Source organism: Erinaceus europaeus, chromosome 2 (genome assembly GCF_950295315.1).
Source record: "Erinaceus europaeus chromosome 2, mEriEur2.1, whole genome shotgun sequence".
Taxonomy (NCBI): Eukaryota; Metazoa; Chordata; class Mammalia; order Eulipotyphla; family Erinaceidae; genus Erinaceus; species Erinaceus europaeus.
The window spans coordinates 7,415,524-7,441,865 of record NC_080163.1 but is presented as its reverse complement, the minus strand read 5'-3'; the positions used below and the strand labels follow the sequence as shown (position 1 = coordinate 7,441,865).

Sequence of the window (26,342 nt, the reverse complement as noted above, 5' to 3'; positions counted from 1 at the left end):
ACTACTAGAGCTGGGTGGGGGAGAGAGGGAGAGAGAGAGAGAGGAAGGGAGAGAGAGAGGGAGAATGGACTACTAGAGCTGGGTGGGGGAGAGAGGGAGGGAGAGAGAGAGGAAGGGAGAGAGAGGGAGAATGGACTACTAGAGCTGGGTGGGGGAGAGAGGGATTGAGAGAGGAAGGGAGAGAGAGAGGGAGAATGAACTACTAGAGCTGGGCGGGGGAGAGAGGGAGGGAGAGAGGAAGGGAGAGAGAGAGGGAGAATGGACTACTAGAGCTGGGTGGGGAGAGAGGGAGAGAGAGAGGAAGGAAGGGAGAGAGAGAGGGAGAATGGACTACTAGAGCTGGGTGGGGGAGAGAGGGAGAGAGAGAGAGGAAGGGAGAGAGAGAGGGAGAATGGACTACTAGAGCTGGGTGGGGAGAGATGGAGGGGGAGAGAGAGGGAGAATGGACTACTAGAGCTGGGTGGGGGAGAGAGGGAGGGAGAGAGGAAGGAAGGGAGAGAGAGAGGGAGAATGGACTACTAGAGCTGGGTGGGGGAGAGAGGGAGAGAGAGAGAGAGATAGGAAGGGAGAGAGAGAGGGAGAATGGACTACTAGAGCTGGGTGGGGGAGAGAGGGAGAGAGAGAGAGAGATAGGAAGGGAGAGAGAGGAAGAATGGACTACTAGAGCTGGGTGGGGGCGCACCTGGTTGAGCGCACATGTTCCAGTGCTCAGGCCTGGGTTTGAGCCCCTGGTCCCCACCTGCAGGAGGAGAGCTTCACAAGTGGTGAAGCAAAGCTGCAGATGTCTCTCTGTCTCTCCTCCTCTTTATCTCCCTCTTCTCTCTCGAATTCTGGTTGTTTCTACCCAATAAATAAATAAAGATAATATTAAAAATGTTTAAATGGGCAGGGGGCTGGGAGAGTTTGCCTCATAGGATACTTACCTTGCCATGCACATGGCACAGGTTTAAGTCCTGGCACCACCTGGGGGAGCCATGGCACCAGGGGAAGTTCTGTTGCTATAGTGTCTGTCACTCTGAATATATATGAAATAAAAAGAATGAGAAAACCAGACTGGGAACAGTGGAATTGCACATGTGTGAAGTCCCAATACCACAGAAATAATAAAAAGTGCATAAAACGATGAAATGTGCAGTCCTGGAGTCAAAGTTGGCTGTTCAAGAGATGAATATAGATACAGGGGGTGGGTGGGTAGGGGTAGATAGCATAATGGTTATGCTAAGAGATTCTCATGCCTGAGGCTCCGAAGTCCCAGGTTCAGTCCCCTGCACCACCATAAGCCAGAGCTGAGCAGGGCTCTGGTGTTTCTCTCTGTGTCTTTCTCTCTCTGCATCTATCTCAAAAAGAAAAAATAAATAAACAAACAAACTGATACAGGGGGTGAAGAGGATGAGATGGCGCGCCTGGTAGAAGCATACTTAGCTAGCTGTGTGTGAGAACCTGGGCTCCCCGCCTGGTAGTGGCACACTTAACTATGTGTGTGGACCTGGGTTCAAGCTCCTGACATCACATGGGAGCACTTGTGCCAGGAGGAACTTGATGAACAGTGGAGCAATGCTGTGATCTTTGCACCAGAGCCCTGCTCAGCTCTGGCTGATGGTGGTGCTGGGGACTGAACCTGGGACCTCAGAGCCTCAAACAGGAGAGTCTCTTTACATAACCATTATGCTATCTACCCCTACCCCTTTTTACAATATTTTATTTATTGTATAGAGACAGAAGAGAAAAGGGCAAGATAGATGAGAGAGACAGACAGACAGATGTCTACAGCCTTGCTTTTATCACTTGCAAAGCTCCCACCCCCAAGTAGGGAACAGGACTTGAACCTGTATCCTTACACACTGTAATGTGTGCTCAACTAGATGTGCCACTGCCTGGCCCCTCTTCTCTCTCTCTCCCCCTCTCTGTCTCTATTTGAAATTTAAGAAAAAAAAAAAAGAAGAAGAAGAAGAAGGGGGGTCAGCCGGTAGCACAGCTCGTTAAGCGCAGGTGGCGCAAAGCGCAAGGACCCGAGTAAGGATCCCAGTTCGAGCCCCCGGCTCCCCATCTGCAGAGGAGTCGCTTCACAGATGGTGAAGCAGGTCTGCAGGTGTCTGTCTTTCTCTCCCCTTCTCTGTCTTGCCCTCCTCTCTCCATTTCTCTCTGTCCTATCCAACAAGGAAGGACATCAACAACAGCAGTAATAACCACAACAAAGCTACAACAACAAGGCCAACAAAAGGAGGGAAATGGTCTCCAGGAGCAGTGGATTCATGGTGCAGGCACTGAGCCCAGCAATAACCCTGGAGGCAAATGAAGAAGAAGAAGTAGGCTGAAAGCAGTGGAATTCCACAGGCAGGCAAGAGAGAGAGTGCTTTGTCTGGTCCTAGGAGGGGAGGTTGGGATCAAGATTGTCCCAGGGAGCCCGTGAGATCAGGACTTGAGGAGGGAGTGTTTCCCAAGAACACAGGAACCTTCCTCTAGACTAGACTTTCTCAACCTTGGCTCTGTGGGGACTTGGGGCACAAGTGTGGGGGGGACTGGGAGGTGTCTGGCCTTGTAGAATATCAGTGTGGCTCCCTGCCCTGTACCCAGCAGATACCACTAATACCTCCCCATCCTCACTGTGACAAGCAACAACGTCACCTGACACTGCCAGGTGTCCCAGTGGAGGCCTCCCCGTCGAGCAGAACTGAGGATGGAGGGCAGAGCATGGAGATTCCCAGGGGAATGGATGTGGGAATGGGAGTCAGGCTCCTCAGGGGTTAGTGCCGGCCAGGCCCACTCACCCACAGCCTGGGCCTGGTAGGGGCTGACAGTTACATGCATAATGGCGGGGCCCAGGTGGTGGCACACCGACTGAGTGCACATTACATGGTGGCAGATGATGAGGGTTTTAAAGAAGTAATTCAGGGCCAGGGAGATATGCAGAGGTAGTGCACCAGACTTGCATGCCTGAGGGGGTCCAGCTTCAGTCCCCAAAACCACCATCTGGCATAGCTGACCCATATCATGTGATCTCTTTCTCTCATTTAAGTTTTTTATTTATTTGTTTGTTTGTTTACTTATGGGATAGAGACAGAGAGAAATCGAGAGGGAAGGGAGAGATAGAGAGGGAAAAAGAAAGAGAGACACTGATGATGAAGCTTCCTTCCTGCAGGTGGGGACCAGGACCTTGAACACAGGTCCTTGTGCACTGTAATGTGCGCATTCAGCTAGGTGCATCACTACCCAGACCCTCTTTCATTTAAAATCAAGAAATCTTTTAAAAGTATTTTTATAGGGAGTCAGGTGGTAGCGCAGCAGATTAAGCGCAGGTGGCGCAAAGCACAAGGACCGACATAAGGATCCCGGTTCGAGCCCCTGGCTCCCCACCTGCAGGGGAGTCGCTTCACAGGCGGTGAAGCAGGTCTGCAGGTGTCTGTCTTTCTCTCCCCCTCTTTGTCTTCCCCTCCTCTCTCCATTTCTCTCTGTCTTGTCCAACAACAACGGCATCAATGACAACAATAATAACTATGACAATAAAACAACAAAAGGGAATAAATAAATAAATATTTAAAAAGGTATTTTTATTTTAATTAGAGCGATACTGAGAAGGAACAGAGCCCTACTCCTCTCTGGCTGATGATGGTGCTGGGGACTGAACCTGGGACCTTGAATCCTCAGGCAGGAGAGTCTGCTACATAGCCTTTATGTTGTCTTCCCAGCCCACTAAATTTTTTCTCCTTTTCTTTCTCTCTCTTTTTCTTCCTTTCTTTTTTTAAAAAAATCTTATTTATCATTATTGGATAGAGACAGAGGGAAATTGAGAGGGGATAGGGAGATAGGGGAAGAGACAGACAGACACCTGAAGCCCTGCTTCACTACTCGTGAAGTTTTCCCCCTGCAGGTGGGGATCAGGTGGGGAACATGGGTCGTTGTGCACCGTAATGTGTGCGTTTAACCTGTTGCACCACCACCTGCCCCCTCGCTTCTTTCTTCCTTTCTTTCTTTCTTTCTTTCTTTCTTTCTTTCTTTCTTTCCTTTCTTTCTTCTTTCTTTCTCTCTCTCTCTTTCTTTCTTTCTTTCTTTCTTTCTTTCTTTCTTTCTTTCTTTCTTTCTTTCTTTCTTTCTTATTGTCTTTATTCATCGGCTATAGACAGCCAGACATTGAGAGGGAGAGGGAGAGAGACAACTGCAGCCCTGCTTCACTACTCACAAAGCTTCTACCCTGGAGGTAGGGACCAGGGGCTCGAACCCAGGTCCTTGAGTACTATAACATGTGTGCTCAACCAGAGGTACCACCACCCAGCTCACTATTCCTTCCTTCCAACAGGGAGGCAGAGAGAGAATATGCAGTCTCTCAGCACTAAGGCTCATCCTTCAGAGGGGTGGGCAGACTTGAACCCAGGTCATATGCATGGCAAAGCAGCATTCTATCAAAGTGAGCTATTTCACTGACCAAGAGAGAGTGGGAGAGAGAGAGAGAGAGAGAGCGAAAGAAACAGAGACCACAGCACCAGATCTTCTGCCTGTGTCATGGCCCCTCACAAGTGGTGTGAAGGTTTGCACTGGGGCCATGAGTATATTAAAGTGCTGACCCACCATGCCACCTCCCAGCACCAGAAATCATTCTAAGAAGTGGAAAACTGGCCTAGGAGGTGGCACAGTGGATAGAACATTGGACTCCCAAGCAGGAAGTCCTGAGTTCTATTCCCCGGGCACATATGGAACAAAGTCATGCTATATTAGGACAGTAGTTCTCTTTCTCCTACATCTCAGTTAGAAAGGAAGAGAGAGAGAGAGAGAGAGAGAGAAATGTTAATCCAATCAATTTAGCATCTTCTCTCAGACTCTCAGACTGAGATCTGGGCTTCAGTGAGGAGAAGGCTGATTTCCAGAAAGCACACCCCCCACCACCTCCACCATGAACTGTGAGCAACACTAGCAGCAACTTGGGAATCTTACACAATAAATGTGGGGCTGGGGGCAAGGCAGAGGGAGATGTAAAGCAGTAGCCCACTGGACTTGCAAACCAGAGGGTCCAGGTTCTGTCCCTGGCATCATAGTTTCTCTCTCTGTCTGTCTGTCTGTCTGTGTGTGTGTGTGTGTGTGTGTGTCTATGGGTCAGTGAAATAGGTCAGGGACACAGGTTCAAGTCTCGCACCCACCTCACTAAAGAAAGCCTTGGTTCTGTGAGCTTGCATACACTAAATATATATAGTTAAAGTAGGTCCAGGGGCTGGTTCAGTATTAGAACAGAGAACTTGAATATCTCAGAGGTCCAGAGGCCCCACATTCACTCCCTAGCACCTCCACATGCCAGAGCTCAGCAGTGCTCTGGTGTGCGTTACACAGATAAATCTATCCTTGAAATAAAGTAGGACAGCCATGCTCAGTCCCCAGGGCCCCTGACTGAGCCAGCCTGGAGAGCAACCAGCCGTCCGTTGTTTATGATATAGCTCCCCCGAGATGCCAATGGACAGACTGAGCTGAGAGCCTCCCCTGGGCCTCTGGGAAAGAAAGGAATTGATTTCCTGACAGAGTGAGAGGCAGAAAGAGATGAATCTGCACGGCTGCCCAGAGCCTGCTTCTTCTTCTAGCGTTTGCCCTTCTTCCGCAGCCAGTCCACAGCGTCAGGTTGAGCCTGATGTCAAGTTTCGAGACCTCCTTTGAATCTGGAGAGGTGGCAGTCGTTGACTATGTGGGTCCTAGTCTGTCTGGAGCCACAGGGGCAGTTCGGGTCGTCTCTGGCTCCATGCTGGCTCAGCCTCTCAGGCCTGGTGGGAAGCCAAGGACCCCAGGATTCTGCACCACCCAGACTCCAAAGGCCTGGTCGCTGACCCTCAGCTTGGCCCCAGCCTGGTCCCAGCCGTCCTCCCTCCCTACCCTGCAGAGCTGTGAGATGGGATTCTTTATTTAAAATTTTTTTTATTTATTGGTTTTTTTTTTTTTTTGCCTCCAGGGTTATTGCTGAGACTCAGTGCCTGCACCATGAATCCACTGCTCCTAGAGACCATTTTTTTCCCCTTTTGTTGCCCTTGTTGTTTTATCATTGTTGTGGCTATTGTTGTTGTTGTTGCTGTCGTTGGATAGGACAGGGAGAAATGGAGAGAGGACGGGAAGACAGAGGGGGAGAGAAAGACAGACACCTGCAGACCTGCTTCACCACCTATGAAGCAACTCCCCTGCAGGTGGGGAGCTGGGGACTCGAACCGGGATCCTTATGCTGGTCCTTGCACTTTGCGCCACCTGCGCTTAACCTGCTGTGCTACTGCCGGACTCCCTTATTGTAATTTTTACATTTATTTTTTTATTGGATAAAGATAGATATTGAAAGGGTAGGGGAGTTAGAGATGGAGAGAGACAGAGAGTCACCTGCAGCCCTGCTTCACCACTCGCAAAGCTTTCCCCTGCAGGTGGGGACCAGGGGCTTGAACCTTGGTCCTTGCACATTGTAGTATGCACACTCAACCAGGTGTGCCACCTCACCAGCCCCCCTGATTCGTTTTGTTAAGTTATTTTTTTAAGATTTTTTTGGGGGGGTGGGTGGTGGTGCACTTGGTTGAGCGCACATGTTACGATGTGCAAGGACCCAGGTTCAAGCCCCTGGTCCCCACCTGCAGGGGAAAAGCTTTGTGAGTGGTGAAGCAGGGCTGCAGGAGTTTCTCTGTCTCTCTCCCTATCACCTTTTACCTCTGGATTTCTGGTTGTCTCTATGCAATAAATAAATACAATTAAAAAATTTAAGATAGTTTTTTTTTATTTAGAAAGAGGTTTTTTTTATTGGTTTAATAGTGTAAACATATCTATCACATACACTGGGAAACCAGAAAATTGAACCATCTTGATTTTGATTTTTTTTTCCCCACCCTTTGGAAGCTGGTACTTTACACATGCACAATTTTAATATTCCAGGCCAACTTTTTCATTCAGATAGTCAGAATAAGAGAGAGAGAACAAGTGGCATGGGAGTGGCACACCTCATTGAGCTCACATGTTACAGTGCACAAGGACTCAGGTTTGAGCCCCCAGTTCTCATCTGTAGGGGGAAAGCTTTGTGAGTGGTGAAACAGAGCTGCAGGTCTCTCTCTCTCTCTCTCTCTCTCTCTCTCTCTCTCTCCCTATCAACCCCTACCCTCTGTCCTATAAAGATAAATAAAAAATTGGGAACTGAGTGGTAGCGCAGTGGGTTAAGTGCACATAGTATGAAGTACAAGGACCCACACAAGGATCCCGGTTCAAGCCCCCGGCTCCCCACCTGAAGGGTGGTTGCTTCACAAGTGGTGAAGTAGGTCTGCAGGTGTCTGTCTTTCTTTCCCCTTCTCTGTCTTCCCGTCCTCTCTCCATTTCTCTCTGTCCAGCAGCAGCAACAACAATGGAAAACGATGGTCGCCTGGAGCAGTGGATTTGTAGTGCAGGCACCAAACCCCAGCAATAACCTTGGAGGCCAAAAAAATTAAAAAGGTGAAAGAGAGAGACCACAGCACTGGAGTTGTCTCTAGTGCTAGAGCACCTGTGTGGTACCAGAGCTCACACCTGGGCTGTGGGTATGAAGTGGTGTTCACTCTGCTTGGTGAGCTTTCTCTCTCTTCAGCCAGATTCACTTGACTTTGCTACTTGCCCAATTACGGTGGTCTGGGACAGGGCCTGCGGTCTGTGAAGAATCCCTGTGATTGGCAGGGGCTGAGTCCACAGTTGGCGACTGTTAAAACCCTGTTCTCACTCCTGTCTTCCCTGGCAGTGCGGAATTCTGGGGATTTGTGGTCAGGAGTGCTGCTGAGCATGGGCAGCTGTGAGAGGGCACAGATGGGCATGGAGTCGCGCCCTGGAGCTGCCTGTCTCACGTGAGGAGACCAGGTAAAGCCCACCTACCCCCACTGTGACTTTCTGGTAAGTGAGAAAGGTTCTTTTTTTTCCCCACGTCTCCAAGACGTGATGATTTTAATGCAAACTTGGGAGGGCTGAGAACTTACCCCGTGGCCTGGGAGGTGATGCAGGGAAAAAAGCTTGGATTCTCAACCATGGTGTCCCACGTTTGGTCCCTGGTATTGAATGTGCTAGAGTGATACTGTGGTTCCATCTCTCTCTCTTTCTCTCTCTGTCCTCATTTCTCTATAATTGATAAATACTTTTTCTGGGAGGTGGGAGAGTTAGTGATTTATGCTACAAAACTTTTGATTGATACTTTTTTATAATAATTACTCTTATTGTATGCCCTTAATCAGCAATGAAAAGAGACTGGCAGAACAAAATGAAGACTGAGTCAATTATATACAGTCAAAAAATAACTTACTTCAAATATAGCAATATGAGATAATTGGTAGTGAAAGGAAGGGAAAAAATAGGATGGTATTAATCAAGAGAAAACAAGATTGGCTAAATAAATATCAAATAAAGTAAACCTCAAGCAAAAAAAAAAATGCCGTGGAGAGAGGTATATTAAATTCCATAAGAAAGGGGGTCGGGCGGTAGCACAATGGGTTAAGCACACGTGGCACAAAGCACAGGGACCGGAGTAAGGATCCCAGTTCGAGCCCCCGGCTCCCCAACTGCAGGGGAGTCACTTCACAGGCGGTGAAGCAGGTCTGCAGGTGTCTGTCTTTCTCTCCCCCTCTCTGTCTTCCCCTCCTCTCTCCATTTCTCTCTGTCCTATCCAACAACGAACAGCATCAACAATGGCAGTAATAATAACCACAACAACATGGGCAACAAAAAGGGGGGGAAATGGCCTCCAGGAGCGGAGCGGTGGATTCATGGTGCAGGCACTGAGCCCAGCAATAACCCTGGAGGGATAAAAAAAAATTCCACAAGAAAACAGAGACCAGAGATGTGTATGCACTAAAGAGCAGAAAATAAACATGGATAAAATAAAGACAGAAGAGTTGAAAGAAAAACTGAATACACAAAGTTGAAGATCTCTGTCAACAATTGCTGAACATTTATATAAAAATAAAAAGTATGTGGGGGTCGGGCGGTAGCGCAGCGGGTTAACCACACATGGCACAAAGCGCAAGGACCGGCGTAAGGATCCCGGTTCGAGCCCCCAGCTCCCCACCTGCAGGGGAGTCGCCTCCCAGGCGGTGAAGCAGGTTTGCGGGTGTCTGTCTTTCTCTCCCCCTCTCTGTCTTCCCCTCCTCTCTCCATTTCTCTCTGTCTTATTCACAACGATGACATCAGTAACAACAACAATAATAACCACAACAAAGCTACAACAACAAGGGCAACAAAAGGGGGGAAAATGGCCTCCAGGAGCAGTGGATTCATGGTGCAGGCACCGAGCCCCAGCAATAACCCTGGAGGCAAATAAATAAATAAAAATTCTATAGAAAAACAGAGGAATCTCAACAAATCTATGCAACCAGTACTACCCTGACATGTTGCACTTCAGTCAGTGTCCAGAGACCCCAGGTATGAGATGTCAACTCTTCAGCTTCATTCCTCTGGTGAGACTTTGCCTAGCTCATAGGACTCCTTCACTCCATTGCGGGTGGCACACTTGCTAAAAAAAGTCACAGAACCTAGATACAGACCAGGGCCAATGAGAGAGAGCACATGTATCCATAAGCTAGGGGGAAAATCTGTGCCTTAAAATAAAAGTGCACAGTAGTCTGCAGTGACTCAATAAGTGCAGCAAGCAAATGGAAAGACCTAAAAAAAAAAAAAAAAAGACACCATAAAATACTTAATCAAATAGTTCCGACTTCCTATTTCACTTTCCTCAATCACTCTAAGGCTAACCTTGTCAGACAAAGTAAAGACTGGGTAAGGGCCAGATACCAACCAGCATATTTTAATGATGGCTCTCTCGGTCACTACCAGACCACCCATCATTGATGGATACTTGTATAGGATTTCTCCGATTTCTGCAAGTCACTCTCCCCTCCCAGTCTAGGTCCCCTTCCACCATCATGCACCAGGACCTGAACACTTCCCCCACCCCTCAGAGTCTTTTACTTTGGTGCAACACACCAAACCCAGCATAAGTCCTGCTTTGTGTTTCCCAGCTGTTCTTATTTTTCAATTTCTGTCTATGAGAGAGGTCATCCATGTTCAGCCTTCTTTTTCTGGCTGATCAGACTTCATATGATTCCTTTAAGCTCCATCCAAGATGAAGTGAAGAAGGTGACTTCATCATTCTTCATAGCTGAGTAGTATTCCATTGTGTATATAGACCACTACTTTCTCAGCCACTCAGTTGTTTTTGGACACTTGTTCTTTTTTTTTTTTTCTTAAGGAGATAGATGTACAGAGCACAACCTTTTACCATGTGTGAGGACCCAGGTTTCAGTGTCCAGTACCACAGGGGAACAGCGCATAGCAGAGAATTTTCATGAGTAATGGAGCAGTGCTGTTCTATTTCTCTGTCTAGCCAGGAATCATGTATATGTGCTGTCACCACCCTTGAGTCTCTCTCTCTTTTTTTTTTCTTTGCCTCTAGGGGCAAAGTGCCCGAACTATAAATCCACTGCTCCTGGAGGCCATTTTTTTCATTTTATTGGATAGGACAGAGAGAACTTGAGAGGGAAGAGGGAGAGAGAGAGAGAGAGATACCTTAAGATCTACTTCACTACTTGTGAAGTGTCCTTCCTGCAGGTGGGGAGTGGGGCTCGAACCTAGGTCTTTGCACGAGTCCTTGTGCTTCATACTCTGTGCCTTAACTGGTGTACTGCCACCCAGCCCCCCACCCTTGAGTCTGTCATTTAGAGAGAAGGAGAAATAGCACAGCACCGAAGCCCCCACATGGTGCCCGGCCTCCAGGCTGGGCCTCACACATGGTAGCGAGGTGTTCTGTCCAGTGCGCTCCCTCACACCTCCTCTTTCCTCCCCAGCCCCACCTTCCCAGCACTCTGCCCTGCTCTCAGAGCGGACCCTCAAGACAGAGGGAAGGATGCCAGCTGCCCGTGGGAAATCCAGGTCCAAGGTAAGAAATGACTCCTCTTCCCTCTGGGAAAGTTCTGTCTCAGTAGATGTGGACTATTTATTTGCTTTTCTTTCATGGAAGCTATAGTATTTAAAAAAATAAAGGCTCTGGGAGTCAGGTGGTAGCGCAGTGGGTTAAGCTCAGGTGGCGCCAAGCACAAGGACCCGTGTAAAAATCCCAGTTCGAGCCCCCGGCTCCCCACCTGCAGGAGGTAAAGAAGGTCTACAGGTGTCTATCTTTCTCTCCCCTTCTCTGTCTTCCCCTCCTTTCTCCACTTCTTTCTGGCCTATCCAACAACGATGACATCAATAACAGCAACAGTAAAACAAGGACAACAAAAGGGAATAAATGAATAAATATTTTTTTAAAAGGCTGTGTCTGGGATTTAAATAAATAGGAGGTTTATTACACGGTGGGTTATTTAGCTACAGCAAAACAGGTAAAGGGACAAAGACGAGCTAGTCATGATGGCGGGGAGCCATGAGTGTGTAGCGTAGGCCAGTACCAGCGCCGGCTACATGTGTTCAGGTCCTGGGGGAATCAGCACGGTGGGTCCCAGGGAGAAGGAGAGCAGGAAAGGGCTGCAGGAACAGAGAGCAGGGACTCATCGAGTGCAGGTACTGAGAGCTGGTGGCAACGGAGAACAGATAGCCAGCAGACACTCTCACATAACTTACGCTAGTCAGGTCGGCGTCATTACATTCATGTCCCAACAGAAGCTTCCTGCCTGGTGGGGACCCCAGTCTTCTGTTTCCTGGGAACCCAGGGTATCTCTTTTCTGTTCAGGAGCACCTGTTCCTAGGGTGTCTGTGGGTGTAGGGGCAGCAGCCACCCCCGGGAATGGAGGAAACCAGAGCCCCCGTCTCTCCAAGTGGACAAGTGTGGCCAGTGGGCCCCACCAGGGCCGTGGGCGACTCCCTGTCTTGTGGTCAAACCAGTCTCTTAGTGCTTCTGTGTCTTCCTCATATAAACCTCCATTAAAAATTTGTTTTAATTGGGAGTCGGGTGGTAGTGCAGTGGGTTAAACGCAGGTGGTGCAAAGCGCAAGGACCGGCGTAAGAATCCCTGTTCAAGGCCCCCGGCTCCCCGCCTGCAGGGGAGTCACTTCACAGGCGGTGAAGCAGGTCTGCAGGTGTCTGTCTTTCTTTTCCCCTCTCTGTCTTCCCCTCCTCTCTCCATTTCTCTCTGTCCTATCTAGCAATGACATCAACAACAACAATAATAATCACAATAATAAAAAAAAAACAAGGGCAACAGAAGGGGAAAATGAATAAATAAATAAATACTAAAAAAAAGTCTTTAAAAAATTCTGTCTCTATCCAATAATAAAACTACTTTTAAAAAAATTTGTTTTAATTATCTTTATTTATTTATTGGATAGAGACAGCCCGAAATTGAGAGGGGTGGGGGAGGTGGAGAGGGAGAAACACCTGCAGCCCTGCTGCACCACTCATGAAGCTTTCCCCCTGCATGTGGGGAGGGGACCAGGGGCTTGAACCCTTCCACACTGTAACATGTGCGCTCAGCCAGGTGCACCACCGCCCGGCCCCTTACAACCCACCTTTAAAGGGTGCAGGCAACTTGGGGGGCTCGGCAGTTTGGTGTGCAGGTGGGGCTTCTTGGGGCCAGGCCACCATCTCCTGCTTTTAACATGTTTAACATTTTATTTATTTCTTGTATTGAGACAGAAATCAGGAGGGAAGGGAGAGGGAGAAAGACAGAGAGACACCTGCAGCCCTGCTTCACCACTTGAGAAGTCTCCCCCTGCAGGTGGGGACTGGGGCCTTGAACCCAGGTCCTTGCACATTATAACATGTGTGTTCAACCAGGTGCGCCAACCCCTATTATTATTAGTGTTTTTTTTTTTCTTTTTTTACCACCAGAGTTACTGCTGGGGCTTGGTGCCTGCACTACAAATGCACTGCTCCCATATTTCCTTTTTTTTTTTTTCTCCTTTCTATTTTTATTTGACAGGAAAGAGAAAAATTGAAAGAAGAGGGGGAGATAGAGTAGGGGGGAAAAGGGACACCTGCAGACGTGCTTCACGCATGAAGCATTCCTTCTGCAGGTGGGGAGCCAGGGGCTCAAACCCGGGACCTTGCACATGGTGGTTGGTATGTGTACTTAACCAGGTGCACCACTACCTGGCCTCCACCTTATTGCTGGGATTTTTTAAAAAATATTTATTTAGTTAGTTATTATTGGGTAGAGACAGAGAAATTGAGAGGAATGGGGAAGATAGAGAGGGAGAGAGACAGAGAGACACCTGCAGCCCTGCTTCATCACTCGTGAAGCTTTTCCCCTGCAGGTGGAGACCAAGGGCTTGAACCTGGGTCCTCGTGCACTGTGGCGTGTGCACTTAACCTGGTGCACCACCGCCTGGCCCTGCATTGCTGGGATTTAATGCCTGTACTGTAAACCCACTGCTTCCAGAGGCCATCCCCTCCACCCCACCCACTTTTTTTTCCTCCCTTTTACTTGAAAGGAGAGAGAAATAGAGAGGGGAGAGCGAAATACAGAAGGGGAGAGAAAGGAAAACATCTGCAGACCTGCTTCCTCCCTGCAGGTGGGACCGGGGACTTGAACCCGGATCCTTGAGCATAGTAACATGGTCTCTCCACCCGGTGCACCAGCATCCAGCCCCACCTCCTGCTCTAAACAGAGGCGCCTGTCTGCATCAGGTGTCCTGAGTGCCTGGCCCTGTCCGCTGCCCTGCCAAGCTGTCTCGTGCACTCAGCGGCGCAGGACAGTGCCCACTGCTGGTGGTCACACAGTTGGGCGCATGTGGAGGCCCCCGCGTGGGGTTCCTAGACTGCGGTCTCCCCGGCAGCCCTGCCCTCCTCTAAGCTGGCCTTCCACATCCAGGCCAGGGATTGCTATCAGGACTGCCCTTGCTTTCACTCTCAAGGCTTCCCTTTCGGGACTCCACTTCTGCCCCTGGCTGGAGACCGGCTCCACTCCCTCCAGCTCCTGTGAGGACATGGACACCACCAGCCCACCTGATCATCCAGGAGTCTCCCTAGTTTTTTCTTTTCTTTTAATATCTATTTATGCCCTTTTGTTGCCCTTGTTGCTTTATTGTTGTAGTTATTATTGTTGTTGTTATTGATGTCGTTGTTGTTGGATAGGTAAGAGAGAAACGGAGAGAGGAGGGGAAGACAAAGAGGAGGAAAGAAAGACAGACACCTGCAGACCTGCTTTACCGCTTGTGAATCGACTCCCCTGCAGGTGGGGAGTCAGGGGCTCAAACTGGGATCCTTAACGTTGGTCCTTGGGTTTTGCGCCACGTGCGCTTAACCTGCTGCGCTACCGCCTGACTCCCAGTTTTTTTTTTTTCTTTTCTTTTTTCTAGTCTTATGGATTATTTGTTTTAATTTAAAATATTTTATTGGGGGACAGGCGGTAGAGCAGATGGACCCGCGTAAGTAAGGATCCGGGTTTGAGGCCCCGGCTCCCCACCTGCAGAGGAATCGATTCACAAGCGGTGAAGCAGGTCTGCAGGTGTCTTTCTCTCCCCCTCTCTGTCTCCCCTCCTCTCTCAATCCCTCGCTTTCCTATTCAACAACATCAATGACAACAATAGCAATAATGACAACAGCAAGGGCAACAAAAATGGGTAAAAATGGTCTCCAGGAGCAGTGGATTCATGGTGCAGGCACTGAGCCCCAGCGATAACCCTGGAGGCAAATATATATATATATATTTGATTTAATTATTTATCCATAATATATATTTGTTTTCTTTTGCTCAGCTCTGGCTGATGGTGGTGCTGGAAAATGGAACCTGGCACCTCAGAGCCTCACACAGGAGAGTCTTTTTTGCAAAACCATGATGCTGTCTCCCCAGCCCCATTTAAAATATTTTTTAATATTTTTATTTATTTATTATTGGATAGAGACAGAAACTGAGAGAGATAGTGAGGGAGAGAGATAGAGAGACACCTGCAGCCCTGTTTCACCACTTGTGAAGCTTTTCCCCTGCAGGTAGGGATCAGGGGCTTGAACCTGGGTCGTTGTGCACTGTAGTATGTGCACTTAACCAGGTGCACCACCACCTGGCCCCTTTAAAAATATTTTTGTGTATTTTATTTTCTTTGTATAGAGACAGAGAAATCGAGAGGGGTGTGTGTGTGGGAGGAGAGACCTGCTTCAGCACTTACGAAGTTTCCCCACTGCTGGTGGGGTCTGGGGGCTTGAACTTGGGTCCTTGTGCACATAAATGTGTGTGCTAAACCAGGTGCTGCACCACCTGCCTCCATACTTTCTTTTTTTCTTTCTTTTTTAAATTTTATTTTATAGGATTACTGGGTATGATTCCACACAGAACTTTGGTGGCAGGTGTGGTATGGAATTATACTCCCAAGTTTATTTTTATCTTTTTTTTTTGGATAGGACAGAGAAGAATTGAGAGAGGAGGGGAAGATAGAGAGGAGGAGAGATAGACACCTGCAGACCTGCTTCACTGCCTATGAAGCAACCCCCTGCAGGAGCGGAGCTGGGGGATCAAACCAGGATCCTTATGTACTGCCACCTGGCCCCCCCCTTTTTTTTTTGAACTGGGGAGATAGCATAATGGTTCTGCTAAAGGCTTTCATGCCTGAGGCTCCAAGGTCCCTGTTTCAATCCCCAGCACCACCATCCACCAACTTCCAGAGCTGAATAATGCTCTGTTGTCTCTCTGAAGTAAAACATTAAAAAAGAATTTAAATTTTTGTAGAGTGAGTGCCGTGTGTGTGTGTGTTATTTCACTACTCTGGCTTTTTCATTCAGAGAGAGCACCACAGCTGGAGACAGAGCTTCCTGTGGGGCCATAGCACCCCCACATAGTGACAGAGCTTGAACCTGGGCCACACGCATGACAAGACGTGTGTCCTTGTGGATTCAACATTTTTATTCCTTGGAGTCCATATAACCTTTGTGTTATGACTTCTATTATTTCTCCTTTGAAATGTGGCAGTTTGCTTCAGTTTCAGTAGTGTTTCCTGCAAACTCTTCTGTCTAATTGGAAAATTTCAGTGATGTGTGGAATATTAACAAAAATATTTACCAAAAATAAAGAAATTTGGGGGCCAGGCAGTGGTGCACCTGGTTAAGCTTACATAATACTAAACGCAAGGATTGTGGTTCAAGCCCCTGGCTCCCCTCCTGCAGAGGGGATGCTTCACAAGTGGCAAAACAGATCTGTAGGTGTCTCTCTCCCTTTTATTTTAATTAATTTATTTATTTTAAAAAGGAGGCATTAACAAAACTGTAGGATAGGAGGGGTACAACTCCACACAATTCCCACCACCAGATCTCCATATCCCATTGCTTCCCCTGATAGCTTTCCCATTCTCTATCCCTCTGGGAGTATGGACCCAAGGTCATTGTGGGATGCAGAAGGTGGAAGGTCTGGCTTCTGTAATTGCTTCCCTGCTGAACATGGACGTTGACTAGTCGGTCCATACTCCCAGTCTGCCTCTCTCTTTCCCTAGTAGGGTGGGTCTCTGGGGAAGCAGAGCTCGAGGACACATTGGTGGGGTTGTCTGTCCAAGAAGGTCTGGTCAGGTATCTCTTTTTCTTTCTACCTCTCTATATCCCCCTCCTCCCTCAATTATTCTCTGTCTTATCCAATAATATGGAAAAATGGTCACCAGGAGCAGGGGATTTGTAGTGCTGGCACCAAGCCCCAGTGTTAACCCTGGAGGCAAAATAAAATAAAATAAAAATAAAGTAAGGAAATTTAAGTGGTCCGGGAGGTGGCGTGATTGATAAGTCATTAACCTCTCAAGCATGAGGTCCCAAGTTCAGTCCCTGGCAGCACATCTACCAGAGTCATGTCTGGTTCTTTCTCTTCTCCTCCTATATTTCCCATTAATAAATAAAATCTTTAAAAAAAAAAAAGAAGTTTAATAAAAATAATTTTCACACTGAGCAGAACTTGGGCTAGAATTGGTTTATTGCACCAAAGTAAAGGATTCTGGGGTAGGGGGGAGGGTTTAAGTCCTGGAACATGATGGCAGAGGAGGACCTAGTGGGGGTTGAATTGTTATGTGGAAAACAGAAATGGTACACATGTACGAACTATTGTATTTTACTGTTGATTACAAACCATTAATCTCCCAATAGAGAAGTTTTTTTTTTTTTAAATAGTTTTTCCTTGGAAAAAAAAAGACATGTGCCCTACTCTGGCCCTCATTCTATTTTTTAATTTGTTAATAATGAGGGAAGAAGAGAGAGACATGCTCATGGGGAGATGTCAGGGCTTTGCTCTGGTATGTATGATGCTGGGGATCAAATTCAAAACCACCTCCCGGGCCGACTTCTCATTCCGCTGGGCTACTGGGAAAGTCATGATGTATTTTTTTCTTTCTGTGTTTTTCTATATGAACAATGTAGCATGGCTTTTCCAACAACCCAATATTTTTAAGCAGCGAAAGAAAAGAAACATCACAACACCACTTCACCATCCATGGAGCTCCCCAGGTCTAACCATGGTGCTCCCACACTTTACTAGACCTTGAATCTAGGTCCTCGGGCATGGTAAGGCATGCGCTCTACCCAGTGAGCTATATCCCACCCTCACCTCCTTATTTTAATGTTCAGTGTCAAACTAACTTTCTGTCAGGGGTAGCATATATGCGCCTGCTTTTTATTTATCTGTGTAGGGCAGCCGGGGCCTCCCGAGGGCACGGTTTCATTGCTCCGGCTGCTTTGTCATTCAGCCTGAGAGACCTTCAGGGAGGGAGACAGAAAGGGAGAGACAGCACGCCACTGGGGCTTCCTCTGTGAACTATGACTGGGCACACACCCCATCTGCAGTGGGGTGTTTCCCTAGCCATTGTGCTCCTTGGAGAGCAGGTAGGATAGGGGTAGGAGTCAGAAGCCTCCATACCTAGATTGAACCCTGGCTCCTCAATGTATTTGCCACGAGGCCCCCAGTAAGGCACCCCCTCCCCCCAGTTTCCTTGTGTGTGAGAACCTCAGAGCCTGGTTTGTGTCTGGTCAGCCTGAGTGAGGGCAGTTTCTCGTCACTGAGCAGTTTCTCTGTCCTGGAAACCAAGCGTCCAGCATGAGTCCAGCAAGCTGCACCCCTATTGCTGTCTCAGAGCCCCATATGTTCCCTGAATAGATTCCTGCTCCCCCAGGCCCGCTGGGTTCGGGCCATGTCCTGTCCTGTGTTTGCTCCAGCCGTGTGGAAGTACAGCCCCACGGTGACCTGGCTCGTGGTTCTTCCATTTCAGGCTCCAGTGACATTTGGGGACTTGGCCGTGTACTTCACCCAGGCAGAGTGGGAGTGGCTGAGCCCCGTGCAGAAGGCACTGTACCAAGATGTCATGTTGGAGAACTACCAGGTTCTGGTCTCTCTCGGTAAGGCTCTGCTTCCAGCGTACCACATGGACCAGTCAGGGCTGGCTCACTTGGTAGAGTGCACACGTTACCATGTGCAAAGAGCCAAGTTCATGTTACCAGGCCCATCCCACACAGGCAGGGAAGGGGAGGGTTGGGCGTTACGGGAGAACCAGCCTGAGGAATTTCTGGTCCCAAATGAGTGGCCCTTGACTCCGCTTTCGCCCTCCTCATCCTCTGCCTGCCCCTCACATCCCCATCTCCGCTCGTGCTGACAGACCCTGGGCCCTGGCATCCAGCGCTTGCCATGCTTACTTCTGACGTTTTCCTCTATGCACAGGACTCTGCTTGCGGAGACCAAACCTTATCAGCTTACTGGAGAAAGGCAAGGCACCCTGGGTAGCAGAGCCGGTGAGACGACGCCGGGGCCCAGGTAGGTGACCAGAAACCTAGGCTGAGTGGATTTTCCCCGTGAGAGTATCTTCAGTAACGGAGAGCCATTTCCCTTCTGTCTTCTTGCCCACATGGTTTCTGAGGACAAGCTGGGTGTGGTGTTACCTTTCTTCCTCGGGATAAGGACATCGTTTCCTTTGGTTTTATTTGTTTGTTTATTTATATAATTTTTTTTTGCTTTTCAGGACAATTTTTATTCTTTTTTTAAAACATTTATGAGTTGGGAGTTGGGCAGTAGTGCAGCAGGTTAAGCGCAGGTGGTTCAAAGCTTAACCAAGGACCAGCGGAAGGATCCCGGTTTGAGCCCCCGGCTCCCCACCTGCAGGGGAGTTGCTTCACAGGCGGTGAAGCAGGTCTGCAGGTGTCTGTCTTTCTCTCCCCTTCTCTGTCTTCCCCTCCTCTCTCCATTTCTCTCTGTCCTATCCAACAATGACAACATAACAATAATAACTACAACAATGAAATAACAAGGGCAACAAAAGGGAAAATAAATATATTTTTTTTAATTTATGAATGACTTAATAATGATGAACAAGATTGTAGATAACAGAGGTACAATTCCACACAGATCCCACTTCCAGAGTTCCAGATCCCATTGCCTTTATTGTAAACTTCTCTATTCTTTATCCTTTTGAGAGTATGAACCAAAATTCTTTTTTTTTTAAATACTTTATTTACTTATTCATGAAGAAGATAGATGGAAAGAGAAAGAACCAGACATAAGTCTGGTACATGTGCTATCAGGGATTGAACTCAGACCCTCATGCTTGAGAGTCCAACACTTTATCCACTGTGCTACCTGCTGGACCACAGGACCACAGTTCTTTTTGGGGAGCAGAAAGTGGAAGGTCTGGCTTCTGTAATTGCTTCTCCACTGGACATGGGCGTTGGCAGGTGGATCCATACCACCAGCCTGTTTCTCTTTCCCTAGTGGGGTAGAGCTCTGGAGAAGTTGAGCCTATGGGACATATTGGTGAGGTCTGTTTCACAATTAATTAGTTTATTTATTGGATAGAGACAGAGTAATCAAGAGAAAGTGGGGCTAGATAGGAGAGAGACAGAGAGACACCTGCAGCTCTACTTTATCACTCTTGAAACCTCCCCCCTGCAGGTGGGGGCTAGGGACTTGAAACCTGGTCTTTATACGTGGTAATGTGTGCACTCAACCATCCAGCCCTCTCCTTTTGTTTATTTTAAAGACTTTTTTTTCAAAAATGTATTATTTTTCTTTTTTTAAAAAATGTATTTATTTAAAACGTATTTATTTATGAGAAAGAAGAGATAAAGTGTGTGTGTGTGTGTGTGTGAGAGAGAGAGAGAGGGAGAGAGACTATTAGAACACCATCATAACATTTACAGTGGAACATTTCAGTCTCAGACTGAACTTGGACTTCATGTTTGCAAGTCTGGTGCTTTTGCCTGTTGTACAGTCTCCTAGGCTATATACAAGTGTCTGTCTCTTCTTCCCTCCCTCCCTTCCTTCCTTTATAAATATTTATTTTTCTTTTTTAAATTTTATTTAGTTATTATTGAATAGAGACAGAGAGAAATAGAGAGGGGAAGGGCAGATAGAGAGGGAGAGAGACAGAGAGACACCTGCAGCCCTGTTTCACCACTCATGAGGCTTTCCCCCTTCAGGTGGGGACCAGGGACTTGAACCTGGGTCCTTGTGCACTGTAATGTGTGCACTTAACCAGGTGCGCCACATCGCCTGGCCCCAATATGGACTGATTGGTTTTGATGAGAGACATGGAGAGAGAAAGAATCTGCACATGGATACTGTTCAACTCTTTGCATAGGGTCTTGCCAGGGACTGAACTGGGGCTGCTGAGGCTCAGGCTTGCACATCCAGAGCACAGGTCCTGTGCTCTCTTCTAGCCAGAGGACTTTCTTTTTTTTTCTTTGTAATTATTATTATTTATTATTGAATAGAGACAGCAAGAAATTGAGAGGAAGGGGGTAGGTAGAGAAGGGGAGAGACAGAGAGACACCTGCGGCCCTGCTTCACTGATCATGAAGCTTCCCCCTGCAGGTGGGGACCAGGGGCTTGAACCCAAGTCCTTGCTCATTGTAATGTGTGCGCTTAATCAGGTGCACTACCACCTGGCCCCTCAACTTTTTTTTTTCTCCTTTTAATTTTTACGTTTCCTAAGTTTGCAGACAATGTACCTAGGTGCAGGTTTCTTCATATTTATTCTGCTTTGTGTATTCTCTTAACTCTTGGAGCTGTACTTATGTCTGAAATTAATTTGGGAATTTCGTTCTTCTCTTCCTTTTTTGCTTTTACAGTTATTGCTAGGGCTCAGTGCTAACACTATGAATCCACTGCTCCTGGAGGTCTTTTTTTTTTTTTTTTCATTTTATTGGATAGGACAGAAGGAAATTGTGAGAGGAGGGAGAGCTAGAGAGGCAGAGAGAAAGAGAGACACCTGCAGATCTGCTTCACTGCTTGTGAAGCATCTCCCCTACAAGTGGAGAGCCTGGGGCTCAAACCCAGATCCTCCAACATAGTACTATGTGCGCCTACTCCCGTGCACCACCACCCAGTCCCCAATTTGGGAATTTCTCAATCGGTATCGCTTCAAATACTTGTTCTCTCCTCTTCTCATCCTGGTATTCCCATTACACGTGTGTAACTTTCTAGTTGACTGTGCGGTGTTTGGCTAAATGACATTCTATTCTGTGCTTTCATCCTTTGTCCTCCTTACTCTCTGGTTTTAATCATTCTGTTCACAAACTCATAAGACTTCTTCACACCCTGAGGCATAAGCTCAGTAAAATACTGGAACCAGTCACAGGACCAGAGAATGGTGCCCTGTCCCTCAAATGCTACCACCACAACATGAAGCTTCCTTCCCTACAGGTTTAGACTAGGGGTTTTAACTTGGGTGCTCACTCTTGGTCGTGAGTGTGCTTTAAAAGACCAGGCACCACCACCACCCCCTGAAGTTTTAACTCAGACCTGTTGGCACTAAAACTCAGAAATTTATCAGTGTTGGTTTCCTACCCTGGCACACGTTCTCATGATTTCTCATGTAGACCCTGCTCTGATAAACAGGAACTTCTTTTCTGACTACGGGCCTAGTCTTGGAGGTGGTAGTTTGCTGTGTTCTCTCTTCTCTTATGGATCCAAGAACTTTTTTTTTTTTTTGGATCCAAGAACTTTTAACGTAAGATAAAATGGCAAATTCCAAGTTTGTTCCATGACAAACCAGAAGCCAGGAGTCTAGCTTTTTTGCTTTTAAGACTTTTAATAATAATTTAAAAATTTTAAAACTTGGCTTATTGACATTTAATTTATATATTAATTTTATTTCATAATTGGTTTTGATACATTTATTGAGTTATGCAGTCATCACCATGACCTAGTCTTATCAACCTAATATAACATCTCATCACCATCAACAGTTAACCCCCATTCCCAACTCTAGCTCCAGACAGCCACTACTTTCCCTTTTGTATATAATCTACTTTTCAACCTTTTCCATAAATTTTATATAATAGAAGTATTTATAACCTATGAAGTTTAATGTGGTATAAGTCTATTCTACAAACAGAATCATTTTTATCAACTTGCAAATGTTCCTTATTTCCAGCTGCTAGGTCTTTCTGTGAGGCTTACTATATTAAAATCACAAGACGTGGGGCTGGGTGATGGCGCACATGGTTGAACACACCCATTACAGTGTGTGAGGACACGGGTTCAATTCCCCAATCCCCACCTGCAGGAGGAAAGTGCTGAAGCAGGGCTACAGGCATCTCTTTGTCTCTCTCCCTCTCTATTTCTCCCTGTTCTTTCAATTTATGGCTGTCTCTATCCAATAGATAAAGATTGTAATAAACAAAGGGTTTTTTAAATATTTATTGATCGTCCCTTTTGTTGTCCTTGTTTATTGTTGTTGTAGTTATTATTGTTGTTATTGATGCCGCCATTGTTAGATAGGACAGAGAAATGAAGAGAGGAGGGGAAGACAGGGGGGAGAGAAAGAGAGACACCTGCTGACCTGCTTCACTGCCTATGAATTGACTCCCCTGCAGGTGGGGAGCCGGGGGCTCGAACTGGGATCCTTATACCAATCCTTGCACTTTGCATCACATGTGCTTAACCCACTGCGCTACCGCCTGACTCCTGTATAATAAAATTTTTAATTAAAAAAATCACAAGACACGGGGTATTGCTCTGGTTGTTGATGTAATTGTTATGATTGAGGATAATAATGGCTGCACAAAAGTTTCATTTGTCTAGTATAGGAAAACAAAACAATTTGTTGATGTCTTTCAGACTCAGCATCTAAATTTGAGACCAAAAGGTTAACTCCCAGTCAGTGCATCAAAGCCGGACAAAGCACCAATCAGAAAACCAATTCGGCACCACAAAAATCCCCCACAGGAAAGAGAAGCAGCAAGAAAAACTCAGTCCTAAGAAAACGCAAGAGGGTGCACTCAGGGAAGAAATTATTCAAATGCAATGACTGTGGGAAAATCTTTAGTCAGAGCTTATCCCTGAAGCTCCATCAGAGTTCTCATACTGGAGACAAACCTTATGAATGCAGTCACTGTAGAAAAGCTTTCAGGCAGATCTCCTCCCTCATGCTTCACCAGAAAATTCACAATGGAAAGAAAAGCCACAAATGCGACAAATGTGGGGAAAGCTTCATTCAAAAAACAACCCTTATTCTACATGGGAAAATCCACAGTGGAAAAGAATCCTTTGACTGTAGGAAGCCCTTGAGTCAGTGCCCATCTGTCATACCTCACCAAATCCGAATTATTGAGAATGTCCACCAGTGTAAAAAATGTAGTAAAGCTTTTATTCGACTATCATCCCTTTTACTTCACAAGAAAATTCACAACAGAAAGAAAATATACAAGTGCAGCAAGTGTAAGAAAAGCTTCACTAAGAAGTCAGTTTTTGTTATTCATAAAAGGAGCCATAATGGGAAGAAAACACATGAAAATGAGAGAGCCTTGAGTCAGAGTCAACAGCAAGGAAGCCACCATTTAGAGAGTCCTTATAAATGCAGGAAATGTGGTAAGTCCTTTAATAGGGTTTCATCTATTCTTATGCATCAGAGAGTCCACATGGCAGAGAAATCCCTCAAATGTGATAAATGTGAGAAGGCCTTCAGGCGTCTCTCAACCCTTATTCTCCATCTACGAACTCATAAGGGAAAGAAAGTATACAAGTGCAATAAATGCGACAAGGTCTGTAATCGGCACTCATCCCTTATCCAGCATCAGAAACTCCACGCAAGGAAAAAGAAACTGTTTGCATGTAAGGAATGTGGGAAGATGTTTTCAGGAACTGCAAACCTTAAAATTCACCAGAATATACATTCTGAGGAGAAGCCTTTCAAATGCAATAAATGTAGTAAAGTTTTTGGCCGTCAATCATTTCTTATTGAACATCAAAGAATTCACACCGGAGAAAAACCCTATCAGTGTGATGAGTGTGGAAAAGCATTCAGCCACCGAATATCTCTTACACGACATAAGAGAATTCATACTGAAGACAGACCCTACGAATGCGATCAGTGTGGGAAGGCTTTCAGCCAGAGTGCACATCTTGCTCAACATGAGAGAATCCACACTGGAGAGAAACCATACGCCTGTAAGACGTGTGGGAAAGCCTTCAGTCAGCGTACGTCCCTTATTCTCCACGAAAGAAGTCACACTGGAGAGAAGCCCTATGAATGTAACGAGTGTGGGAAAGCTTTTAGCAGTGGCTCAGATCTTATTCGCCACCAGAGAAGTCACTCGTCAGAGAAACCCTATGAATGTAGTAAGTGTGGGAAGGCATACAGTCGGAGCTCTTCCTTGATTCGACATCAAAATTCACATTCTGAAGAAAAGGCCTAAGGTGTTTTGAAGTATGTAATGTCAAAGGGTAAGGCTCTTAGAGTAGCAGGGGGACCAGGCAGTGGTGAACCTGGTAGAGCACACATTACTATGCTCTAGGACCCAAGTTCACGGTCTTGGTCCTCACTTGCAGGGAGATAGAGGGGCTTCATGAATGGTGACGCAGTACTACAAGAGTCTCTCTCTCCCTTGCTATCTCCTTCCCTCTCACTTTCTGTCTCTCTAAAAAAAAAAAAATTATCAGACACAGAAGTATAGTAATTGCACGTGTCTGGAATGTAAATTTTGTAATAAAACCAGACCATTTGATGATGTGTCCCTTTTTGAGAGCCAAAGAGTAAAAGTCATTGGTAACTTTTTGACTTGAAGATTGGAGGTTTTTTGAGGTCTTGACCTTATCCTGGGTCTTCATTTCAAAGTAGCAAGCTGCAATGACTGGAACACTCATTTTAATGAAAACCGTACTTTGATAAGTACTGATGTCTGATTGCCAAATATAGTTTTAAACATGTTTTGTTGGTTGTATACAACAAAATGAAACTGTGAAGTCCGTTTCTGTAAATGAGATTTTATGCCTTTTACTTAAGGTCACACAAAGAAAGATGAACTTTGTTCCTTAGAATTAGAATGAGAGCTACCATATATAAAGAACTTTATAGAAACCAGTGTGCCTGAGCCAGTGAGATAGCTCACCTGGTAGGGCACCTATCTTGCTATGTATGTAGTCCAGGTTTGAGCCCCTGGCACCGTATTAGATTGCTATGGTGTCAATGCTGTGGTATCTTTCTGCTATCTTGGTTTGTCAGAAAAATATGGCCCAGCATGGTAAAATCACACATGTGCAAGGGTCCATAAATGCCCCTAATAAAATAAAATAAAATAAAATAAAAAAGTAACCAGTGTGCCACTTTCAGCCAATAGAAATTTGTGGCTGAAAATAAAAAGAGTGTCTTTAAGTGGATAAAGATAGCATTCATGTTTGCGTGGAACAAATCTCTGTACCCTCTCTGTGGCTATAAGATCTACATGGTAAGAAAAGTCTAATAGTACTTGGAAAGTCTAAGGGAAGAACAAGAGGTACTTGTTGAAAGACAATTTAGAGCAGGGAGGAATTATTTGTTATTGTTTTACTTGAGAATATATGTCTATATTTATACAAATAAACATTGGTATTTTCATGTAAGAATATGTGTGCAATAAGTGAATGGTGAATGTATTGTGTACTTATTGTGACATTCCAATGTCCATATGTTGAAGCCTCCAGCACCCACTGTATTTGGAAAAAAGATCTCGTGGAGGTAATGTTAGGGCATGGACCTTTTAATAGAATTGTCTTCAAAAGAGGGGATATCTAAGAGCTCTCTCTGCCGTGTGAGCACACAGCAGGAAGATAGCTGTCTGCAGGCCAGGAACCTGACCCTCATCCATGTCCAACCATGCTGCCAACTGGATCTTGGACTTTTAGACTCCAGAGCTGTAAGAAGTAGTTCTGTTATGTGGTATATAGTATTTTGTTGTGGCAGCCTGAATAGATGTATTAAGATCTTTTCCTGTCAACTGTTCACTATATATCTATCACACCTCTCAGTTTCTTGTTCCAGTTTGTGCAGTGTGTGAGAAATAAAATCAGAGTTCTTTATGCAATTGGATCTGTAGTTGTACTTCCTCTTTTGAATATTCTGCTATAGAAACTATGTTTGAGAAAAGCCCTACCTTTTTCACGGCCATATAATCTAGGCCTAACTTTGACCACATCCAAGAAAACAACTAAATCTCTCTCATTAATAATTTTTACTTTTTTATTATTTACTTACTTTTTG

The 26,342-nt window shown here is 46.2% G+C and overlaps 1 protein-coding gene across 4 annotated transcripts in view; it reads left to right on the top strand.

The window, feature by feature from the left end:
* ZNF667 (zinc finger protein 667) overlaps positions 1–26,166 on the top strand; it is a 38,466-nt gene extending 12,300 nt beyond the window's left edge. For all 4 annotated transcript variants that reach the window (XM_060176113.1, XM_060176102.1, XM_007534290.3 and 1 more), the window contains exons 3-7: positions 7,703–7,851; positions 10,791–10,882; positions 18,105–18,231; positions 18,551–18,643; positions 22,946–26,166. In XM_060176113.1, coding sequence (XP_060032096.1) covers positions 10,850–10,882; positions 18,105–18,231; positions 18,551–18,643; positions 22,946–24,522 — 1,830 coding nt within the window. In that variant the 5' untranslated portion in view covers positions 7,703–7,851; positions 10,791–10,849 and the 3' untranslated portion in view covers positions 24,523–26,166. The remainder of the gene's footprint in view (positions 1–7,702; positions 7,852–10,790; positions 10,883–18,104; positions 18,232–18,550; positions 18,644–22,945) is intronic.
* Positions 26,167–26,342: the final 176 nt, after the last annotated feature.